The following is a 25,549-nucleotide window of genomic DNA, read 5'->3' on the forward strand; positions in this document are numbered from 1 at the left end:
GATTCAGCCTCCTTCTTCCCCTCACACACACACTCCCACCGTGCACACACAAGGCAGAGTTGTTTACAGTTTGCTTCTTGCTGGTAATGCCACTGAACGTACAGATCCAGATAGCCACCACACAAGAACTTCAGATATTGTAGTTCTGAGCATGTGGTACTAGCATTGGAGAGCAGATGTTGCCATTCCCTTAAATGTGTGGTTGGACTAGTGACATTCTCCTCCCCAGGAAATTGCTAAATTCTGCTCTCACTTATGTGTATAGTACTACTATTGGAGTGAGTGAGTGTTGCAAATCTGTACTGTGTCTGAGAGCAGAATTTGGGAAATAGTTACTAAGCAAAGACTTGGGTAAATAATGCTTCTTATGGAATGTTTCAGTGTAGCTGTAATATGTGCCATTAAAAATCTAAGCCATAAATTGTGAAGCAATGATGTTTAACAATGGTCATGAGAGAACAGACATACACTTTGTGACCTGTATTGAAACATTTCTTCAGGGGCAATCAATCAAGGTCTGTCTGTTGTTTTTTATTGTGCATTATGTCTTCAAACAGCCATGTAGTAGTGTACTGTCTTGTTATTGTGTATGTGTGTGTGTGATTCATTCCTGATGTAGTTAGGAATGGGTAAACTTCTTGATTTACTGTTAGTTTCCGCAGTGTCTGCTAAGGTGTTTTAGGCGATTTATTTTTGTGTAGATCACATTTTGGGGCACTAGATGAAAGTTACTCATAAAAATGCTAATAATTAAAGATAATTCTGTCCTCAGTGCATTTAACTTCATGTTTCCTGTTTTAGATTCCCATTTCTGCTCTTGTCTCCTTTGTGGAAGCACTGGAAGTTGGATACAGCAAACATAAAAATCCTTATCACAATCTAATGCACGCAGCAGATGTTACACAGACTGTACATTATCTCCTTTTTAAGACAGGTGTAGCGGTAAGTACGTGAATACCAGAACAAAGAGACTGCAGCATTTGTGCTCATTAAAGAGGTTGTATAAGGGTGGAAACAATTCCTACTGTAGATGAACTTGTCATTTCTAAGTGCTATGAAAATGAAAAGTGCTCTGTAGGTGCTCAGTATTATTGGATAACTTGGATATGGTGAAATTACTTTTATAGTGATCTTGGATATAGTGAAATTCTGTTTATAATGATCATGGAGTGGAAGGATGGTCTTGTGGTTGGGGTGCTAATCTTGGGAAACCTGCAATCAATTCCCTGCTCAGCCACAGACTCCCTGTGTGACCTTGGGCAAGTCATTTAGTCTCTTTGTGCCTCAGTTCCCCATCTTCAAAATGGGGATATTATTATTTACAAGAGTGTTGTGAAGATAAATACATTAAAGACTGTGAGAATCTCAGATGGAATGGTGATGGGAGCTGTACAAGTATCTACAATAGATTGGTTATACTAAAACTCTAGGGAAGTAGAATGGCACAATCCCTCCTTGATAGAACTGGTGCAGGCCTTGCCTCCTTTGTCTCCTTTGGGGTGATGCATGCCCCTAGGGTACCTGGAGGAGGTGCAGACCCTGCATTTAACAATGATTAGAAGTCAGGAAAACCTACAGCAAAGAGACTAAAGATGCTAAATCTGTTTAGATTAACAAACAGAAGGTTAAAAGGTGACTTGATCGTGGCCTGTAAGTACCTACACAGGGAAATGATATCTGATTACAGAGGGTTCTTTAATGTACCAGACAAAGACATATTAAAATTAAGTGACTGGAAGCTGAAGCAAGACAAATTCAAACTGGAAGTGCAAGTGTATAACAATGAACAATGTACTTAGTAACGTGGTGAATCCTCCATTGCTTGAAATCATTAAATCTGCTCTAGCTCAACCAGAAGTTATGGGCTTGGTGAAATTCTATGGTCTAGGTTATGCAGAAGGTCTGACTAGATTATCATAATGGTCCCTTCTCACCCTAACATCCATGAATGAATGCCTCTCAAGTGTAGGGAATATAATTGTCCTTGGCTCTTGGACCAGCAAGGAGAGAGGCATGGATCTGACTGAAAAGGACTTCAGTAACTCAGCCAAAGGTTAGAGGTCTATCACAAGAGTTGGGAGGGTGAGGTTCTGTGGCCTGCAATGTGCAGGAGGTCAGACTAGATCAGGGGCAAACTACAGCCCAGGGGCCACAACTGGCCCTTCAGACGTTTTAATCCAGCCCTCGAGCTCCCGCTGGGGAGCGGAGTCCAGGGCTCTCCCTGCTCCACATGTGCTGTGGCTCCACACGGCTCCCAGAAGCAGCAGCATGTCCTTGCCCTGGCTCCTACGCGTAGGGACAGCCAGAGGGCTCTGCACATTGCCCCCGCCCCAAGTGCCACTCCCATTGGCCAGGAAATGTGGCCAATGGGAGCTGCAGGAGCAGCACCTGTGGATGGGGCAGCATGCAGAACTGCCTGGCCACGCCTCCACTTAGGAGCCAGAGAGGGGATATGCCGTTGCTTCTGGGAGCTGCTTGAGGTAAACGCTGCCTGGAGCCTGCACTCTGACCCCCTCCACGCCCCAATCCTGATCCCCCTCCCACCCTCTGAACCCCTTGGGCCCAGCACAGAGCAACCTCCTGCACCCCCAAGCCCTCATCCCCAACCCCACCCCAGAGCCCGCCGCCCCCGCTGGAGCCCCCACCCTCCCCACACACCCCAACCCACTACCCCAGCCCGGAGCCCCCTCCTGCACCCAGAACTCCTCATTTCTGGTCCCACCCCAGAACCCACACCCGCAGCTGGAGCCCTCACCCCGTCCTGCACCCCAGCCCTGAATTTCATGAGCATTCATGGCCCACCATACAATTTCAAAAAATTTTCATTGAAACAGTTTTCAAACTGAATTTTTGTTGTTGTGAAGTTGTACTTATTTTGGCAAAGTTTTGTTTTAGAAAAAAAATGGAAAAAAGAAATTTCAAAAATGACAAAAAATGGGATGTTTTGACATTTTCATAAAGAAAACTTTTGATTTTTGTTTTGTTTTGTTTTAGAATGAGACTGTTTTAAATTTACTTTTATTTATATGAAAATGCTTGCAATTGAAAAGAAACATTTCAAATTTATCAAAACAAAGTGCTTCAGTTGACCCAAAACAAAAACAAAAATTTAAATTTCATTCAGTAAAATAGACATTTTGGGTTTTTTTCCCAGTTTGGGATGAAACTTTTTTCTGAAAGCTTGACATTTTTCATGGAAGGGAAAAATCCATTTTCCAACCCACACTAATTGGTATACAATTGAATGAATTGGTTGCTGTTCCTGTGACTGGTATGTTGTTAAATGAAATTGTAATGTGCTTTATTTTTATTTAAATATGGTTCATTTACTGCTTTTCAGAAACAGCCTACTTAAGCAGATACAATTGTGTTCGGCATTGACTCCTCCCATTGCAAGTATCCATGTAAAACTTTCGAATAAAAAACAAAAAAGCCTTAGATTTCAACTGAAAAGTATCTTTTACGTAACATCCTTTGATTCTTCAGAGTTTATTATTAACATTGTAATATTAGGAAGAAGATAAAGAAACTCTCAGTTGCAAATGACTCAGCATTATTAGGCCTGTTCTACATTAAAAAGTTAAGTGGACCCAGTTATGTCATTCAGGGGTGTGAAAAATCCACAGCCCTGAGCGACATAGTTAAGCTGACCTAACCCCCGATGTAGACAACAGTAGGTAGGTGGTAGAATTCTTCTGTCAACCTAGCTACCACCTCTCAGAGAGGTGGCTTGCCTATGCCAATGGAAAAACTCCACCCATTAGTGTAGGGAGTGTTTACACTGAAGCCCTATGGTGGCACAGCTGTCTCTGTTCCATTGTAGCTTTTCAAGTGTAGAAAAGCCCATAGTAATGCTTGCATCTTCCTCCTCTCTTGTTGGTAAGACTTTAGTCCTCCTTTTCCCCAGCTGATAAATCTTGGAGATGATGATAGTTTCTGAGATTGCAACAGAGAGACCTAAAGAAATACTAAATCTCCTGTGCTGACTGTTAATAAAAGTTTCAGTACAAACATAATGCCTGATTCCAGTCTCACTCCTACCAGTTACTTCTGATTTCACTAAAGTAACTGAGATAAGATTCAGACCCACAGCTAACTTCTACAAACTAGTCTAGTATTCCTAACTGTTTCACTGCAGATATTTAGCATGTAGGTTAAAGAAAACCCACTGAAGGACATAATTACTAAGGATATTAAAGCCATGTTTAATGTGAATTGCATTATGATGGTGAACCAATTGATTCCTTTCCTTTCCTCAAACAGCATAAGGATGGCACTCTTCCTACTTCCTACAGTGCAGTTCTGCTCAGAAAAGTGACTGTGTAAAAATGGCTCCTACTTTTCAACAGACCTACTGCCCGTGTGTTTTCAGGGTCATATTACTTTACTATTTTTGGCATGTTAGTACTGTAGCATCATCACAACCATAGGAGAGTGAGCTGCGTTCTTTTCTAGCTCATGCATCACCAACAGAACTCTATAATTTCCATATTCTGCTCTCTATTACACTTGTCTGATCGCACTGAAGACAGCAGGGCTATGCAGGTGTGGTAAAAGGCAGAATTTGAAGGATATGGTATAACCACAGAATCTGGATTCTTGAATCCTCATACTGATGACCAGGACCATCACCTTGTGTGATAAAGGGGCTTGCGTGTTCCAATGATCCTCAGAGCTAAGTTGTCAGGAGCTTCATGTTCCTGGTAGGGTCTCCCAAGGTGAACAGGTATGATGGGGGGTTACAGACAAAGCACGGTCCAGTCCCCCAAGTCCTCAACGGTGGATCAGTCCTCGGATCTCTACGGCTGTGAAAGCAGATGAAGGCTGCAGCAAGTGGAGATCTCCAGTTGTCTCGGACTTTCCCTGTCACTGGGCCCCAGACCTCCAACTTGTCATGATCATGTGGTTGCTATAGGCACACCAGCTTCCCCATGTTAAAAAAAATCATGCACAGGTTTCTACCATGGGAAATAACACCTTTACAATCTTCCAAGCCTTGCAACAATGGACTAGTGGTGATGGGGACAGGATTAGTGAATCTGGCAGTCCCTGGCCATGAATCTGCACGTAGGTGGTGGTAGTTAAATTGTCGTCTGGCACCTGGACTGAGACAGGGTGCAATTCAGAAGCTACTATTGTGATTGAGCAGTCCTCTTTAGGATCCCCTCTGCTCACCCCGCATGGGGAGAAGGCTAGAAAAGGTGCCCTAAACCTGGGCTGTCTCATACACTCCTGGCTGGATTACTGCGTCCACTGGGATCACTCTGCCTGCGATCAAAGCTATAAAAAGACAGTGACTTTTGCTACATGGAATGTTCTCACCCTGATGGATAACAAAGATAATGTATAGCTGGAGAGAAGAACTGCTATCATTGCCAGGGAACTTGCGAGATATAACATCAACGTCGCTGCCCTGAGTGAGACAAGGTGCCCAGATGAAGGTCAACTGAGAGAAGAAGGTGATGGTTACACTTCTTTCTGGCAAGGAAAATCTACAGACGACAGGCGCGTTCATGGTGTCAGTTTTGCAATTAGGTATAAGTTTGTCAGTCAGCTTACAGAATTTCCTGTAGGAATCAATGAACATCTTATGACTCTTCGTCTTGAGCTCAGCAACAACCAGTCTGCTGCTGTCGTCAGTGCGTATGCCCCAACGCTTGATTCTGTTGAGGATATCAAGGAACAGTTCTATACAGATCTTGACAGAGTCTTAATCAATATTCCCAAGGAGGACAAGATCATTCTCCTTGGAGATTTTAACGCTAGAGTTGGGCAGGAGTCTGATCTCTGGAATGGCACTATCGGAAAAGAAGGCGTAGGAAAGGCTAATTCCAATGCCACCCTCATCCTGAGCAAATGTGTAGAACGTGGCCTGATCATCACGAACACCCTCTTTAGACAAAGTGAGAAGTATAAGACCACCTGGAGACACTCTCACTCCGGGCATTGTCACCTTCTTGACTATGTTATTGTTAAAGGAGAAACACATTTCCCTCGAAGCTGAAAAGAGGGAGAAGGAAGGAAAAAGAAATAACTTTTTCCCAGCAGGCCACTGGCCTGCCACAAAATGTCTATACCTACTGCAGGCAGATTTGCAGTTCCAGGGTCGGACTCCTGAGTCATCTCAGGACCCTTATGTAAATCCGTGGTAGAGATCGTCTTCGAAATTAAGGGATCGACAATCATTGGTGACGGTACATGATACAGCACAATTTGGATTTCAAATCCAAGGATGAGACATGGCAGTTAGAAAAAAGTATCTTTTTATTTTTGAACTAAACAAACTGGATGTGAAGTCCGCTGAGAGAAATAACTCTGGACCCCCACAATGACATTTTTTCCAGGGGCAGATTAACTAACGGCTTGATCCCGCTTCAGTGGACATCAGTGGGAAAACTTCTGTTGACCTGGATGGAATTAAGATCTGACCTTTATAGTTCTTGTTCTTGCTCTCCTGAGAGTAAGTCATGAGTCAGCTAATAACAGATTTTTTTAAGGGTTTTTATCAGCATGGGATAGTCTGTTAACTTCAGCATTGTTAGCTAGCTTTCCTAGTCATCTTTTGTTTTTAGAAGAAATATTTATGCTACTTATAGGGACAGAGAATGGATTTGGGTTGTCAGCTATTAAACAGAATGGTGCATAGAGATTAATACTGAGCTCCTGAATTTCATCTTCATATTTTTGGTGCCTTTGTTTTTGGCTTACAGATTTTTGTGTATTTGTTTTACAGTAAATTGTTCAATGTCCAGATCAATTTATTTTAAATGTTTTGCTTGAGTAGCCTCAACCTCCTTGAGGTTGTTGTCTTGCCTTTGACAATAACACTAATAGTAAGGCTGCAAGCCACTCCTTTGGAGGAAGGCAGAGGGGAAAAAGACATACATAACAGATGTACAATGACCCTATAAAAATATACATAGGATCTATTTCCTTCCTCATGTTATCATCCAGCTCAGAATCTAAAAATAATTTTCTGAATGAGCTTTAGTGATTACAAATTAGATTATAACAAATTAGCGCCAAATGTTGACCTTGGGAATGTGCACGTGAGCAGTGTTTATTTCAATGGGAGTCCTATATGTGAACCCTAGGGGAGAGCTTGGTGTTATTTATTTTGATGGCTGCTAATAATATAGAGTGCTGCCAAATCCAGCAATCTTTGCTGACTTTTTTGTCTTTAGTCAAATTCCTTTGGATTTCAGTGATAATTATTGGCTTCAGTGGAAATTTTGGGGTGCAGAGGTGGGGCAGGGGCAAGGGGTGGAGTAGAGGGTCGAGCACCCATTGGGCAGAGGGGAAGTCAGCGCCTATGCGGGACCTCCAAGTGAAGTATGTAGAGCTTTCTGGTGAGCAAAGAATACAAGCTCAGGCTTACGCCCAGTGAATAACGACTGTGTATTCACTAATATAATCCAAATAAAATGATAAGGCCTTAGAAATTGCCATGCTGGGTAGTTCAATAGTCCAGTATCCTATCTTTGACAGTGGCCAGCTCCAGCTGCCGGAGAGAACTGTGCACATTTCTGTAATAGGAAATTATGCACCAGCATAGTGGAAACTTGTGCTTAACCCAGGCACTTAGTGGTTGGTATGAGGGTTTACATCCCTTAATGTCATTATTCTGTTTAGTTCTACTGAGAATATTCTTGTTGTTCACATTAGTATCTAAACCTTTTTAAAATCTGGTCATGACCTTAGTAATATCCCAATGGAAGTATTATTCATTGCGTAAAAAAGTATTATAATCAGTTTTAAATGTGAGCCTTTAGTTTCATCTGGTGACCTCTTGTCCTAATATTATGGGGGGAAAGTAAAAAGGAGCCTGATTCATCTTCTCTATCCCAGTCAGTATTTAATAGACCTCCATCATGTCCCCCGTTATTTATTTTCTCTTTAAACTATGTAGTCCTAATCTCTTCCATCTCCCCTCAGACCAGGATCTTTTCATACCTCTAATCATTCTCCTTGCACTTCTACAGACCTTTTATACATCTTTATTAGGTGGCGCGACCAGAAACGAACACAGTATTCTGAGTGAAGAGCTGCCATCAGTATATATAAAGGCAGTATAATATTTTCAGTATTATCGTAATTTTGATGTACAAAGTTAATAGTGGATTTTGTAAATGTTTATATTTCAGGGAGTAAATACTCAAGCACACAACTTAGAAACATTTTTAAGAGTGGCACTGCATAGATATCTGTAAAACATTATTTTTCTCTCATTGTTCCTTTCTTTGATTAACTCTGTTGTTCAAATGTGACTCAGTTATTTTTTCTCCTTTATGAATATTATCTGATTAATCTTGATAATTATTGGGAATTACTGTGTGATCTCTTTGTGCAATCACACAGTTATATGCAAACCGTAAATGATGAGAGTGCTTCCTGTACTTTTGTAATTCTTGATAATGGCACATTTCATAGAGCAGAGCTGTAAAACTGCTGAAGCGTAGGATTTCTCTGACACTTATGTTTGAACCAAATGGGGAAAAAAACCTGCTGGCTTTTATGGTTAATAAGCAGATCATCATTCTTATATGAGATCTGAAACTGATAAATTCTTTGGAATGAATGAACACAAACCCAGAAAAAAGGAATAAGCTAATTATCTCCATCACTCTCTTCTTTGTGTCATTTTCCTGTGTTTCCTGGCAATGCATTCCACTCACTTTTGCATTGGGAAGCTCATCTAGTCCTTCCTTGTTCTCACTCCCTATGCACACAGTGAGTCTTTTGTTTAGACTCTAGTGGCTCTTCTTAGTAGTTAATTCTTCATGTTTATTATGCCTTTGTGAGTGACAGCCATGCCTCATTTCCCTTCCTTTGTTCCCAGTTTGGGATCCAGTGCTCATTCTTTGATTCATTTCTTTCTTTCCATCATCTTTGAAGAGTTTGTTCTGGATCGTTTTTGTCACCCCTTCAGAAATGAAAAACATTCACATTTCCTTGCTCTCTCCCTGCTCCTGCTTTCCCCCCACATGGGAGAGCCCTGCTGCTTTCTCAATCATTTTTAATGGCTTTGTTCTTTAAAGCCAGCCCCATTCTGCAAGATGAAGTCCATCACAGCCTAGTAAAAGGTAATATCCCCACTTGGATGGAGATTGCATCTGTTAAATGCAGGCTGCCTGGCAGCATCTTTATTTTTTTTATTATGGTTCTAGTTGAAGTGGGGACTGAAAACTTTTGATCATTTACTAGAGGTTTCATTTTTTCTGCTTTATTCACAGAGCTATTATAACTATACGTTATTTACACTGAATTTCATTTGTCATCCACTGTTCTTCTGTAGTAACCCTAGGCTGTGTTTTCTGTGGATGTTCTCAATAAATGGCATTTTTCTCCTGTCCTCAGTAGCCTTCCTCTCCATTTCAAGACCTTGCATTGTGCTGACCTTGTTTGACCGTAGAGGGCCTGATGGGACTTCAAGCCTGCTTAATGACTCTCCAGCTACATCAGAGTAGTAACAGAGCTGAGAGAAGGAACTCCAGGAGCTGAGCAAACTGCCTCCATTTGGGAAATGAAAGACCAGGTCTGGAGAATTGAAGTGTGGGTTTATTGCATGCTACTTCCTAGAAAACCAGCCATCTGGCCATCCCTGATGTAATTTAACGTTATCAGAATTATGTTAAGAACATAATACCGTCCATACTGGGTCAGACCGAGGGTCCATCTAGCCCAGTATCCTGTCTTCTGACAGTAGCCAATGCCAGGTGCTTAAGAAGGAGTGAACAGAACATGTAATCATCAAGTGATCCATCCTCTGTTGTCCATTCCCAGCTTCTGGCAAACAGAGGCTAGGACGCCATTCCTGCCAATCCTGGCTACTAGCCATTGATGGATGTATCCTCCATGTTGCTTGAAGACTGAAGTCATCTTCCTTGTCAATAGTAAATGCTATTTATCCTCAGGACAGACACAGCAACATAGAGACAACAAAAGCTTCACCACCACCAACGTTCTCCAGCTCTCTTCTAATTCTGGAGGGAACATGGGTAGGAATAAGAGAGTAGTTCAGTCTCCATGCCTATTCACACAATGTCCATCTGAATAAAACTGCCAACAGGAACTACTGGGATGATCAGGGGAACAAACTGCCTATCTTATGAGAGGAGACTGGAAGAGCTTGGAAGACTGGATTAGAAGGCCAAGAAGGGATATTATTGCTCTCTGTAAATACCAGAGAGACTGAAGAGCTATTCAAGCAAAAGGATAATATTGGCATAAGAACTAATGGCTATAAACTGGCTAAGAACAAATTCAAGCTGAAATTAGAATGTTTCTAACCATCATAGGGGTGAGGTTCTGGAACAGCCCAGTAGTTGTGGGGGCAAATAATTTAATTAGCTTTAAGTGGAAGCTCGACACATTTATGAGTGTAACTATATGATGATATTACTTGTTATGTTTGGGGGCAGGGCTCAGCAGCCCTGGGGCTCACTTCTGGTTTATGTCTTATTTTCCTAAAGCTCATGCTTCAGGGATTCAGCCAGCCATCTGCAGGGTTCAGGAAGGGATTTTTTTCTCCCCCAAATGTATGCTAGGATTTTTTTTTAATCTTCTTCCTGTGAAGCATCAGGGATGGCCACAGCTGGAGATGGGACATTGAGTGGAGAGGGCCAGGGCTCTGAGGTGGCACCAAGCATTTTTTCTCTCAAGTTCTTGGCTAACTGGTTCCTTCTCACATGCTCGGGATCTAACTGATCACCATATGTGGGGTTGGGAAGGAATTTTCCCCCCAGTCAAATTTGCAGTGACCACTGGGTTTTTTGCCTTTTTCGGCAGTGTGTGGGTACTGGTCACTTGTCAGGATTATCTGGATGCAGGGCCGCCTAGAGGTGGGAGGAAGTTGGACAATTTGCCCCGGGCCCCGCAGGGGCCCCGCGAGCTGCTCCGGGTTTTCAGTGGCACTTCAGCGGCAGGCCCTTCACTTGCTCTGGGTCGTTGGCGGCAGGTCCTTCAGTGCAGCAGAAGACTTGGAGCGAGTGAAGGACCCACCGCTGAAGTGCTGCCAAAGCCTCGCCGCACCGCCCGGTGATTACAAGCGCGGCTAGTGGCCGGGGTGGGGGGAGGGGAAAAAAGCCGCGATCAGTGGCACTTAGGCTGCTCTACCACCGCCGCTTCATTCTTTGGCAGTGGGTCCTTCCCTTCGAGAGGGACCCGCTGCTGAATTGCCGCCGAAGACCCAGCCCTGCCCCAGGCCCCCTGAATCCTCTGGGCGGCCCTGTCTGGGTATATCTCATTTCATCATTTCCCTGTCATTGCAGTGGCCTTGGGCACTGGTGCACTTTGGTACCTTCTAGTCCCTGCCTGTGGCACATCATAGTCTAATCTCTCATTGGTTGTAATACTTTGCTCTAATTTGGGTTGTTGGGTTTAGTGTGCGGGTGCTGGATGGTACTGGGGGCCTCTGATGTACAGGAGATCAGACTAGGGGGTCCCTTCTAGTCTTAATCTCTATGAAAAAGGGTGCGAGTTCTGATGATGGTTTTTAGAGCTAGGCAAAATATTTTACTGCTGACATATTGTTTTTAGGATGAAATCTGACTTTGTACACCAGCCTTAGGACAGTGGAGACTGCAGAACTTCGCCAGTGGGGGAGGGTCAGGATTACTACAGAGGGGGAGTAGTGGTGTTACAGGCACACAGGAGATGGCCAGCAGTGGGGGTGCTGTGAGTATGCAGAGGTTGAGGGATCACCCAACTTGTAGGGTCCCCAAAATCTAGGGTTATCCCTGCTTCCAAGCTGCAGATTCATCTAATTGTATTAGTAGTATTGACAATATCTAGTGTTTTGTTTTCAGTATATTATGCAAACTACTTTAATCCTAATGGCACTCCTGGAGGGTAGGTGCATGTTGTTAGGTGGGGAAACTGAGGCACAGAATTATTAATTGATTTAAACACTTCAAAGATGGGACTTGGGCTCCTACGTCATTTAGGTGCTTTTGAAAATGTTACCCCATGACTTTCTGAATATTTTTCAATTAATTATAAGTAAATAACTAGAATTACATTCTTGCTTTAATATTGCAGGTGTTTGCCTTTTTGTCAATACACACAATTCAGTAATTCATAAAGGATCTCCTAGTCTTTGGGAATTAGCAAGATCCTAGTGTATTTTAGGCTTGTAACATCACCATTCTAGGCAAACATAGCTGATTGCATTTGTATTTTATATTGTGTGTATATTTTTGTATTTTGTGTGTATCTTTGCACATGCTCCGTTTCTTGAGCTTGCGTCTTTTTTTTTTGCTCTTATTCCTTTTAAAGAAAGTAAATGTTCTCCTTCCTTTGCTTCAGACTTTTTAGTGTAAAAAAATTTAAAATATTTTGCCAGGGTTTAATTTATTTGATCCACCTTGAGGAAAAACAGTGGTTCAGCTTTCATGTAGGAGCTGGAGAAGTTTGCTTTGGAACAGCTGACAGGCTGTAGGGAAAGGTCAATGATGTGCAGTGTGTATTGTCAGCAAGAGAGAGCTTGCCTTTACAGATGAAAGCCTTAATGCCTGAGAAAATGACAGCTTATCTGACTGCTCTATAATCTCTTTTTCAGCACTGGCTGACAGAGCTGGAGATCTTTGCTATGATCTTCGCAGCTGCCGTCCATGACTATGAGCATACTGGAACCACCAACAACTTTCACATTCAGACACGGTGAGGCCCTTGTAAATTACTTAAGGAAAAGAGGGAAGAATGCTCATTTTGTCTATACCTGACTCTTCTGGGACTCTTTTTTGTTTTGTGTTTTCTTTTAATATATAGAATAGGTTAAAGAATTGTAAGTGCAAGAAACTGAGATATACTATATTTTGTGATCATGAATGTCTTCCATTTATTGGGACAAATCCCTCTGTCACACCAGCATAATGTTGGAGTAACTCCACTGACTTCAAATAGAATAACCTCAGATTTACACTGATGCCACATGATTAAAGCACTTCAAAAATGAGACTTGGGCTCAGATTTACACTGATGACACATAGAAGAGAATTTGGATGAATAACTCATATTTCAAAGCTGCCAGTTGCTAAATAAATGGTCGGCCATGCTCAGGGCTGGCCTACAACATTTTAGCACCTGAGGTGGGGAGCTCAAATGACGCCCCCATGTCCCCTCGCTTGGGCCAAAACTTTGAAAGGTCTCTGCCTTCTTCCTGTTCTGCTCCTCTCATGGTGCTGCTCTGCTTACCCCCAATAAAGGAGAACTAACAACTTAAAATGCCTTGTTCAAAAATTTTAAGTAACACGTAACTTTCAAACACCTGAACAGCAAATGTAACTTTTCTGGTCTGCATAGTAAATGCGGGCATTTTTATCTGTTTGAATAAACAAAGTGATGCTTTCCGTGCCCTCTTGGTTGCAAAGATTTGAACTGGTTCCTGCTGAAGGTCCACAGTCTGGGCCAGCTCATGCTCTACTGAGATGGTTGCAAGGCCGGCCAGCCACTCCTGTGTCATTGTGGAGCGTAAATGTGTTTTTATTAACTTCAGCTTGGAAAAGCTGCGTTCTCCACTGGCAACTGTTACAGGAAGTGTTAGAAGTATGCGCAGAGCAACACAAGCATTTGGAAAGAAGGTGGCCATCTTATATGTGCACATATATTCCAGAACTGCCTTTGGAGTTGATTCTGCTGAAATGTATCTTGAAAGGGCTTTCAGTTCATCACCTAAATCACTCGCATCAATATTGCGCATGTCATCATGTGTCAGCACTGTCTCTAGTGCCCTGCATTGCTGGTGTAGGTCTTCTTCTGGTATAGTGAGGAGTTTTGGAATATCATACAGCATCCCAAATATACTGCTGTGCTCCTTGAGCTGCATGAAACGTTCTTCAGCTGACTGTATTGCACAATCTAGCACCTGGTTAAAGAATTCAACTTTGAATTGTTGTTTGGGGTCTCTTATGGGATTATGCCTCATAATCAAAATGTCTTCTTCGGTGACTCTTGTATTCTTGAATGGGTGGGAAAATAGCTTTAGTGTGAAGTTCCTCTACCAACTTCTGTGCACTCTTAAGAATGTTTTGAAATCCCTCATCTGACTGGTAAAACTGTAGGTATGACTTTGCTTTGTCCAGTTGTTCCATAGCTCCAGATATATTAAGGTCAACACCTTGGAGTCTCTTGCTTACAACATTTATTTCAAACAATATGTCATGCCACAACACTAAGCCACACAGAAATTTGAAGTTATGTATGTTTCTGGTGATTCCATTTCCCTCTGCCACTGTTCTCCCATGAACAGTTCCTGTCATAGCATTATCCTCCATAATGGCAACTATGGCATCATCTATTTTCCCAGTTTGGTGTTTGATAGGCTTTATCGCCTCCACTTGACTTTCCCATCGTGTGGCACTCAGTGTTTTCAGTGTCAGAGAGGATGTTCCCAGATGTTGCTTCAAAAATTGCCATCCATGAGTGGATGCAGAGAAAAATACATAGATGCATTGAATGACCTCTCATGTCAGCTATTGCAATTCCCGTATCTTCCAGCTTTTTAAGAAGCACATTTGTCATACCAGCTCCTATAGTATCATCAATGTCAATAAATTCTAAAAAATGCTCTCTGACAGTCACCATTGCAGGGACATTTTCACTAGGTTCTGTTGTTGTTACAAAACGCACCATTAAAGTCATTTGTTTTGTATGGCTGATGTCAGGTGTGCAGTCCAGAATAACAGAGTAATAGCTTGCTGACTTCAGATCTGCCACAATCTTCTGTTTGACTTTTGTTCCCAGTAACTTTATGATCTCATTTTGAATTGTTTTTCCAACATAGTGGTGTGTTCTTGGGTGGTGACTCTTCTTAGATGCTCCTGGAGTACAGCATCAAACTCAGCCATCAGCTCCACAATTTTACAGGAAGTGTTAGAAGTATGCTCAGAGCAACAATTTTAAGTTGGCACATACAACTGATCTGAAGTCCTACGCAGTGCTAGGTTTTGGGTAGCAAGCATTCTCACAATGGTAATGAGCCTTTTCAGAACATTTTGCCAGTAAAGAGACTCTGATGCAATCTTCTCTTGATGCTGATCATCTATGGTGGCCTTTAACCTTAGCCTTATCTCATGTTCTTTCCACCTATGGAATGCTGCCTTCTCATGGCATGCCAGATTTCTAGCCAGATTTTTCCAATCCTTTGTTCCTGTAGAACCCAGTGTGGCTGGAACATTAGATTGGAAGAGTTTGCAACAAAAACATTATGCAGCATTCTGTTTTTTTTGAGGACATAAGCCATGGCCCCTCCACTTTGTCATCATTGGGGATTTCACACCAGTAATGTGTTGGATGGAAACTTCTATTTTCATTGTCTTTGGGGAACATGAAGTTTTTCACTTGCTGTGGCCCATGCAGTAAAAGGAAGTCCCTCAGGCTACTACTCAGTGTGAAGTTCCTCTACCAGTGTGAAGTTCCTCGGATCATCTTGACTTAAGGAACTAAACTCAGCAGCAGCTGTTTCTTGCGCCTCCACCACACTCTTCTCTGATCTACACTTTTCTTCAGGAATGTTCATGGTTACATCCATTTGAGATGGAGATATGGATGCTGCAGTAGCTGCCAGGTCATCTGCACTCTGACTAACTGGAAGATCAGGCATCTCCTCACCACTCACATCCTCACTGGGGCCAGAAGGCTCACCATGAACATTTGTGTCTATGTTTCTCAGGAGAGCTCCTCCCTGCTTAGATAGAAAAGCTTCCTTTGCTTTCTTTCTGTTTCTGAATGCTGCCCCAGAGGGGCGTTTTCTTCTTTCACTCATGACTGCTGTTCTGTGCCAGCTATAGTGGCTCTCAACACTCAATTGAAGGGGACAAATAAGCAGGCTGGTAGCAGGGCCTGAGTGAGGAAAGATATCAGCATCTTAAGGGCCTAACTGGGTCCTACTACTTCTCCTGCCTGTTCTCCTCAAGTGGGTTCAGGGAAGCAGCAGGAAACAGGAAGCTCCCTGAGAAGCTGGTGTTAATCAGTCCAGGCTCCTAGGGCTGCTAGAGATGTACATAAGAGGCTCCTCCTCCTCTCTCTCCCTGCAGCTCCAATTGATTTCTGTTATTCCCTCTCACCTTTTCTTCTGCCTGCCTGTTATGTCTCTTGTGCTCTCCTTCCTCCAGCACAGCACTCCACCATCTCTGTGCATCTAGAGCAGAGAGAATACATATGCACCAGCAGCAGACACAATTTTCTACACTCTGGGTCCTAGTGGCCTCCCCTCCCCCACAGTCTGGCACCTGATATGGCTGCTTCAGTTCACCTCATGGTAAGGCCAGCCCTGGCCATGCTGGAATAATTTGGAGGCATTCTGGTTATGTTTCTTCTTCAAGTTGAAAGAAACAGAAGAAGAAGCCAACATTTCATTGAATGAAACAAACAGAAAATAGATATTCATCAATAAACCACAAAAAACTGGAAACTACACATCAGCAGCCTTCGCCAGTACCTCTCCTTGCCATTGCCGAATGCCATGCCTGCAGCCATAGAATGTGTTTATAATGCCTCAGCAGTTGTTGTGGTAGCCATATTTGAAAACACTGGAGAGCACTGCAGGACATTAGATGGGCAGGAACTTGGCTAGACCAGTGCCATTTTGGAAGCAGACAACTCTTTTGGGGGAGGTTTTCAAAGGCACAAAAGGTAGTTAGGCATCTAACTTCCACTGACTTTCAGTGAGATGTGGGCACCTAACTGCTCTTTGTGCCTTTGGAAATGTTCACCGTTGTGTCAAAGGTCAGGTGTTCTCAGCAGGAGGTCTATGGTGGCAATGGTTGCGCTATGAATTCCTTGTATAAAATAATCAATTCAGAAAATAATACTGGGACCAATCTTGCAATCCCTAACTCACACAAAATAAGAGTTTGACCTTAGTAAGAATTGAGCAAAAGCCTCATTGTTTCACCCAATGACTGATATTTATGTAGTATTTAGCAGCCAGATGTCTCTCAGGACTCCTTTTAAATCTTTAACACAGTATTTGGGTGGGTTTTAAGCAGCAAATGTGGTTTTGTGCACATTTTTCCCTGAGGTGAATTTCAACCGTTCGTCTTAATGTTTTTCCCAATGAATACAGCATTACACTTACTATAAAAATACCAATATATAGTCTGTAATTGTGAATCATAGTAATATTTCTGAAGGCGAGACTGACACATAATGGAAAGAAACATAACTTTTTCTACATTCTTTTAAATTCTAGGTCGGATTCAGCCATTCTGTACAATGACCGATCTGTGCTCGAAAATCACCATGTCAGTGCAGCCTATCGCCTTTTGCAAGATGATGAGGAGATGAACATTTTGTCTAACCTCTCAAAGGATGATTGGAGGTAAGAACAAGCAGTAAGGCCATTTGGGGAAGTTACAACTGGGCCATTTGTAGTTACTACATTTCTTTGAATAATAGTATCCATCAAAATATAATATACAGCAGTATTTTTATTATGAAGAGAAAGGATATTTAAAAATCTTTATCCTATTCTTACCCCTCTCATTTTCATCTACTGTGCTCTTAGGACTAAATTCAGAAGTGATGTGTGAAGTTATTTAACTTATAATGGAATCTATTCATTAGTCTCTCATAGATCTCCCTTCATCCACTTATCACTGTGTAGGTGAATATACTGGTGGCCTGATTTTCATTTACACAAAACCATAAATTACAATTAAGCCCCGTCTGAGGCCCGTTTATACTGCCAGAACATTATAAATGAGTTTTAGTGTAAATGGGAATCAGGCCCAGAGCGGATAAGTGGGTGTAACAGACATGCCAAAAAGCCAGAAGAAGGTGTAATTTAAAACAGGCACTCCTGATGTAAATTGGCATTTTTTAAATAACAGATTATTCAAACTGAAAGAGGGCTTTTTATCTCCTTTTTAAATGAAATATCTGACATTTTAAAAATAACAATTATGCATAAAACATATAGTTACCTGGGCCGGACAGGAAGCATCTTAAATGAATTGTATTAATCTGAGTTCTTTCTCACCGGAGTGAAAGCATCCCATCACGTGTTATTGCAGACAAACATACACTGGTTCATGTATGCATTCAAACTGAACAAAGTGCTGAGCACACTCAACTCTTATTGAGGGCACTCAGCAGTAGTTCTCTGGGCTCTGGTAAGCTGGGTCAGGGAGGGAAAGTTCACCCTCTTCCTTCTCTCTTGGGTCTGTGTTCCATACTCATCCAGTCTTCTCAGCACAGAAACCCTCATGACAGGTGGAGCCAGGGAGGACAACAATGTACCCCTATCTGAGCACCCGGCCTAAACCCCAGAACCACATGTGGTTTGTTTCATTCAAAAGTCATCACTATGGACCACAGTTGCCAACTTTCACGCAATAAGCTACAAGCCAAAAACTAGCCAACAAGCAACTCATAAGCCAATTAAGCCAAAAACAAGCCCAATTTCTGTGTTTTTTCTGCGGCTGTCTGGCTATGGCTGACAGGCTAAGTATGACAAGCCACTCAACATCTTGTGGATTCATAAACAGACAAACTCTGAGGAAAAAACATGTTAACACTCAGAAAGTGTCACAAGAATCTTGAAAAAGGAATAAAACCCACTCTGTGGGTCGTGGTATTGAAATCTAATTTATTTTTCAAGATCTAGGTTGTCTGTTTACTTTTTGCATTTCATTCACCTTGCACGGTGAAAAGAAGCTGAACGATTTCAGTTAACAGCATGAGGCTGTTGTGTTTAAATTCAGTATTGTAAGGAATTTTTAAAAATTTAAATGCAACTTGCTTTCACTCAAATTAGATATATAAGATAGCAAGGAAAACAGATTTTTTTAAATTGTAAACTTTCCCCTACAGTATCTAAAATATAAACATAATTTTCTACAAACACACTGGGCCTATTTTTCCCTTGGCATAACCCAAGTGGTCGTGGCACCTCAGTAGTGTTGGATTCATGCAGGTTGTGAAGTGCTTTGGCATGGAAGTTTCTGTACCGATGATGATGATGATATTTCAAGGAAGAGGGAAATTAAGGTCCCAGTTCAGCAAGGTACTAAAGCATGTATCTACATTGAAGTTAGTGGGACTACTCGTTGTTCAGAATTAAGGCTGTGCTTAAGTACCTTGCTGAAACTTAATGGGAGCTGATGAGGGAGGAGAAAAGAAAGTGGAAAAAAAAATTAAAGGGAGGAATTTAAATTTTGCCTTAACTTACCACACCCCCTTTTGGGATGTACAAATCACAATGGAACAAATTCATCCCTACTGTAACTACACTGTCCTCAAATTTAAATGTGGGCCTATGGTACATGACCACTTGCTTGATTCTCTTCATTTCTTCCATTCTCCTCTCTCTCTTACCATCTTAATCCCGCCTCCTTCCTCATAATATCATTTTAGGGACCTCATCTTTCATCCCAATGCAGTTCACAACATGCAGTCATTGAAATGCTACAACCTCTTGGATGGAGGCCATCAGCTAACTGCATAAGCAGAGCAAACTGTACAATCTTGTATTTTGTGGGGGAGCTAGTTTTGGCCAATGAAGAGGGTCATGGAAAGTCTTATCTCAAAGACCAACACACAGTACAAAACAAGGAAACTGGATTTATCTGTCTTAAAAAGATGAAGCACTGTGTCAACACTGGGAAATAATTCAGTCTCTAAACTGTTTGTGATAATAAATACAATTCTACCTAGAGAACAAAATTAAATAAATAGCACTGGGGTGTCCCTGCCACCACTCCCTACACTCGTAACTTTAATGGGGAACTGTGCATTGCTTTGTCCATTAAATGAAAAGCAATAATTCATTCTGGGCTAGGCTACAGTAAAAGGTCATGTGTCATTGGCTACAAAGTAGATTTTTAGCAGCTGCTTTTGACCATATTCTTGGTAGTTTGAGCACAATCTTCAGAAAAATAGTCTGAGTCTTGAAACTTTAAAACACTGTTGTTTTAGTAGAAGCTACCCCCTCCTCTTCATAGTGACAGAACTAGAACTGGGCAAAAAAAATTGGGTGAATACTTTATTCACTGGAAAAAAGCTATTTTGGTTGACCTGAAACTATTCATACATTTGGTAGAAATTTGTCTAATCACTGGCTAAAAGTTGTAAGAGGGGCACCACCAGCAGCTCCTGCTTTGTGAACCTAGGCCTTTAAAAACACCTGGAAGCAACATTTCAAGTCAAACATGTTTTGTTTGTCCTAATGGGAATGCTCCCCCAGGGTACCCAGGGTTATGGGGCACCTCACCACCACCTGCCTTTAGTGTAAGGGAGTCTTGTCTGTGCTTGCTGTGGATCAGCTCCCTGAAACCAACAGCCTCTGGCAGCACAAGCACTGCCTTCCAGGCAGGTCTGCAGGCCACATGCTTTGTACAGGTAGCAAAAGGCATGTACCCACCCCCAGAGTCCTAGGAGCATTTCCTGCAGAAGTGCAGTGCACTTCTCCACTGAACACTCACAGAGTTACCAGGCCTGCTGTTCCCAAAGGACCAGTATACACCAACGTGTAAGATTCAGCTCACGACCTTCACTTTGCTTAACACCACAGCACTTGGATGTATTTATGGTGAAAGCAAGAATAAGTTTATTATCAAAGAACAGAGATCCTAGTAACAGTGAGTAAGAATATTCGAAACAAATGGTTACATATAAAACAAAATCATAACAAACTTTCTAGAGACTAAACTTGACTAACAGGTTAACCTCCTGTCGAAAGAAAATGATTACATCCAAAGTTATCTCCAACATGTTCAACCAAGCCTGGCTGAGACCCCTTTTTCATGAAGCAAAATCACTGTCCTTTTACTTCCTGAGTGAAAAGCAACCGGGCGTCATCTTTGCCTCCCAAATACAGTGGAGCAAACCTTTGATATACTCCTCCAGATAGGGTTTTCTCTCTCCCCTCTTCCCCTTCCCACACCACTCCTTTCCTCTTCCTGTTCATTTCTTTCTGAAGTCACTGCAATCCTTCATTTGCATTTGGTGATAGAAGACCCATTGTGAATGAGGCAATATAAAAATCCATTGTTTGACAGAAAACCTGGTTTTCACATTTGCCGGTGACCAGCCCCAAGACATAGCTTAATGGGATTAAATTGGGGTAGAGGGTGGATAATTTCCATACAAGTATATTAAAGGAACTGGCACATGAAATTGCAAGCCTAATGAATTTGTAAATTCAGGGGTCATAGTCTACGAGTAGAAAATTGCTAATATAGTTCCTATTTTTAAGAAAGGAAAAAAAATACAGGCCTGTTAGTTTGACCTCAATTGTATGCAAGGTCTTGGAACAAATTTTGAAAGAGGAAGTAGTTAAGGACATAGAGGTAAACAGTGATTGGGATAAAATACAACATGGTTTTACAAAAGGTAGATTGTGCCAGACCAACCTGATCTCTTCTTTGAGAAGATAACTGAATTTTTAGATAAAGGAAACGCAGTAGATCTAATCTATCTGGATTTCAGTAAGGCATTTGATACAGTTCCACATGGGAAATTATTAGTTAAATTGGAGAAAACGAGGATTAATATGAGAATTGAAAGGTGTATAAGGAATTGGTTAAAGGGGAGACTACAACATGTCATATTGAAAGGTGAACTGTCTGGCTGGAGGGAGGTTACTAGTGGATCGGTTTGGGGACTAATCTTATTTAACATTTTTATTAGAGACCCTGTCACAAAAAGTAGAAGTGTGCTAATAAAATTTGCGGATGACACAAAGTTTGGAGGTATTACCAATATAGAGGAGAACTGGAATATCTGGACAATCTTGAAAATTAGAGTAATAGAAATGGGATGAAATTTAATAGTGTGAAGTACAAGGTCAGGCACTTAGGGATTAACAACAAGGCTTTGAGGGGGAGGGATCACTCAGTAGTTTGAGCATTGGCCTGCTAAACCCAGAGTTGTGAGTTCAGTCCTTGAGGGGGCCACTTAGGGATCTGGGGCAAAATCAGTACTTGGTCCTGCTAATGAAGGCAGGGGGCTGGACTCAATGACCTTTTGGTTCCCTTCCAGTTCTATCAGATAGGTATATCTCCATATATTTTTGCTATAAACTGGGGATTTATCAGTTGGAAGTTACAGAGGAGGGGAAATACCTGGGTGTATTGGTTGATCACAGGATGACTAGACTGTCAATGTGATGCAGCCATAAAAAAGGCCAATGCAGTCCTAGGATGCATCAGGCAAGGTATTTCCAGTAGAGATAGGGAAGTGTTAGTACCATTATACAAGGCACCACTCATTTGGAATACAGTGTCTCCCATGTTTAAGAAAGATGAATTCAAACTGGAACAGGTGCAGAGAAAGGCTATGGGGATGATCTAAGGGATGGAAAACCTGCCTTATGAGAAGAGACTCAAAGAGCTTGGCTTGTTTAGTCTAACCAAAAGAAGGCTGAGGGGAGATATGATTGCTCTCTATAAATACATCAGAGGGATAAATACCAAAGCAAGGAGAGGAATTATTTGAGTTAAGCCCCAATGTTGACACAAGAACAAATGGATATAAACTGGCCATCAACAAGTTTAGGCTTGAAATTAGATGAAGGTTTTTAACCATCAGAGGAATAAAGTTCTGGAAGAGCTTCCAAGGGGAGCAGTGGGGGCAAAAAACCTAACTTATTTTAAGAATGAGCTTGATAAGTTTACAGAAGGGATGGTATGATGAGGCTGCCTGCAATGGCATGTAGTCCATCTGTGACTGCTAGCAGCAAATATCTCCAATGGCTGGCGAAGGGACAGTAGATGGGGAGGGCTCTGAGGTACTACAGATAATTCTTTCCTAGGTGTCTGGCTGGTAGGGCTTGCTGCCATGCTCAGGGTCTAACTGATCACCATAGTTGGGGTCAGATAGGAATTTCCCCCCGGGTCAGATTGGCAGAGATGCTTGGGGCAGGGGTCACCTTCCTCTGCAGCCTGGGGTCACTTGCAAGTTTAAACTAATATAAATGGTGTTCTGTAACCATTAATTATCTGTAACTTGAAGTCTTTAAATCATTATTTGAAGTCTTCAGTAACTCAGACAGAGGCTTAGGTCTATTACAGGAGTTGGGCGTGTGAGATTTTGTGGCCTGCAATGTGCAGGTGGTCAGACTAGTTGATCACGATGGTCCCGTCTGGCCTTAGAGTCTGAGTGTAAGAATACATTTTCAGTGTATATACATAGCTGTCTACATAGTATCCATCCATACATTTCACAATGATGTTCATGACCAAAGTGACGAAAGCTTCAAGACATCACTTGACACTCTTTGGTAAACTAGAATGTACATGCCACACCCAAGAGATGCCTTGTAACCCCTCTGCACTCCTTTTCCAGTTGGTATTGAGAAGCTCTAAGCTGTTACCCAAACCAGACTTTGATTCACCAAAAATGTTTGGAATTTTTTTTAATTTGGTTTGACCCGAATTGAATTTTTATTTATTTTTCAGAACTGCCAGTGAACTGAAAAATCAGTTATTGGCCAAGCTCTAGTCAGAATGCATGTTCCTTGGTATACTCATTTATGTTTGAAGATTCTAAGAGTACCACATCTCCTTTAAGAAATACATTATCTGGTTTAGTTAGGTTTGAAGCTTTTCCAGATTGCTTAATTTTCCTCCTTCTTCATTAGGGCCTTATTTTGTAGCTGCTGCACATGAAGCTGCTGCAGAATAATGGTCATTGTTCAGATGTACCATAAGGCCAACATTTTGAAATGCAGCTTCTGATTTTGGGTGCCTCCATTTTAGAGTGTCTAACCTGAAACACCTTGGACCTGTTCCAGAGGTGCTGAGAACTCACAGTCATAGATGGGGTCAACAGCAATATAAGATACTAAAAATAATAATAATAATAAAAAAAAAATCAGGCCCAAAGTATCTCAGTCTGGGCAATAAAAATCCGAGGCCCTTTAGATCAGAAGGTATTCTTGAAAATTTTAGCCTAACCAGTTTTAAAGATTTATCACATCCAAATGTGGGTTTATTTATTCATTTTGAGCTATCTGATAATTTGAATGTCCCCTACAGCAATAGGCCCTGGCCCTGATTCTGGACAAGACTCAGGCATGCGCTAAAGTGCCTTTTCTGAACAGAGGTCACATTAAGATTTAAGACTGCAATAGAAAAAGTGAAGATAGACTTGGGAAATGTGTCTGTCTGTGCATATGGGTTTTATCAATTTTATGGGTTTAATCTTTCTAGTCTGGGAATGTGTTTTCAGGGAAGGTTCTTCTATCCAACCAGCACCAGCAGACCTCTTTGTGGCTTTTGCATGTGTGGGGACAGCAGATGAGCCCAGAAGAGGTCTGCTGTGGGATCAGGGAGAAAAGAGCTTAGTCCTTACTTTAATTTTCAGCACTTTTTCTCTTTCACATTAAAGAACTCTGCTGCTTGTTAAATATTTGAAAAGTTGATAGGTTGCTTCCTCTGACAAATCCCATTTACTAAAGTAGTCAACAGGTAAATTATAAAACTGAAACTAAAACAGATCGCACTGAATTAAGAAAATAAATTGCAAAGAGAACAGATGCTTTCCAAGATACTGTTATGGATCTCTTTTCTGGCACTCTATTTCTCTGCTAATAATTTCCATGCAGTTTACTGAAATAGAGCATATTTAGTACAAGCCCTTACTGGCAAGTACAAGATTAAAAAGGCATCTGGAAAATGTTGAGCTCTTCAGCTCCTATCAGTGTACAGCTCAGGAAATAGTGTCTAATGAAGGTTTTCATAAACCATTGTTAGCGGACATGGAGTTGTGATCCAACAGTTGGATATGTGATCTCTCATACCATATAATGCCGTGTGTGTTACTGATGTTTTGTTATTGCAGGTCAGTTATGCCTTTTGTAGGCTGGCTGAAACTTTTAGGGATGCATTTGCGAAGGTTCAAGATGAAAAATTTGCCTATACATAATCTTCATTTGGGCATGTAACAGACAGTCATTTGCACAAGCAATTATATATTTTTCTTGTCCAAATCCAGTATTTGTATGCATGCAGTGCGCAAGCATGCAGATTTTTGTGAGTAATGCCAGCCTTTGAAAATGTTGCCTTTAAGGCAATGTTGTTCCTTCCTTTATTATTTTCCATAAGAATAAAAAAGTGAGACCCACAATCCATGGTTTATACATAATTTTCTGCTATGCACAAAAATGCGTGCATTTGACTGAAGTGGAATGGACAAAGCACTGTGCTGTTGGCAGCAATCCTGCTATTGGGCCCCCGGGTATGGACTAGATGACCTCAATAGGCCTTTTTCACTCCAATTTCTGTGACTTTATGGGGATTTAATTCTTTCAGTAGGGCACAGCATAAATTGGGGTGGGGCTAAGGAGAAAAACTGCGTGGAACAAAACATCAAAAACTATTATGCAACATTTCATGAAGTGAACATCCTCAGGGCAGTTGTCCTAAAGAGCGGGTTAAAGTGGTCTCCAGCTGGAACAATGCAAGAGATTTTAAAGAATTTATGTCTGTAAATTAAAGCAGACCAGAGATCAATGATCCCAGCCTACTGATAGAACTACAGTACACCTGTGACTCATGAATGCATAATTAATTACTCCAGGTGCAGTAATCAGTGGTAAAGATAGCAT

The 25,549-nt window shown here is 41.6% G+C and overlaps 1 protein-coding gene across 13 annotated transcripts in view; it reads left to right on the top strand.

Annotated features, from left to right (window-relative positions):
• The window catches only part of PDE1C (phosphodiesterase 1C), a 548,714-nt gene that overhangs the window by 436,755 nt on the left and 86,410 nt on the right, over positions 1-25,549 (top strand). For all 13 annotated transcript variants that reach the window (XM_045004983.1, XM_045004970.1, XM_045004971.1 and 10 more), the window contains 3 exons: positions 802-942; positions 12,560-12,660; positions 17,192-17,320. In XM_045004983.1, the coding sequence (XP_044860918.1) occupies positions 802-942; positions 12,560-12,660; positions 17,192-17,320 (371 nt within the window). The remainder of the gene's footprint in view (positions 1-801; positions 943-12,559; positions 12,661-17,191; positions 17,321-25,549) is intronic.

Source organism: Mauremys mutica, chromosome 2 (assembly GCF_020497125.1).
Source record: "Mauremys mutica isolate MM-2020 ecotype Southern chromosome 2, ASM2049712v1, whole genome shotgun sequence".
Taxonomy (NCBI): Eukaryota; Metazoa; Chordata; order Testudines; family Geoemydidae; genus Mauremys; species Mauremys mutica.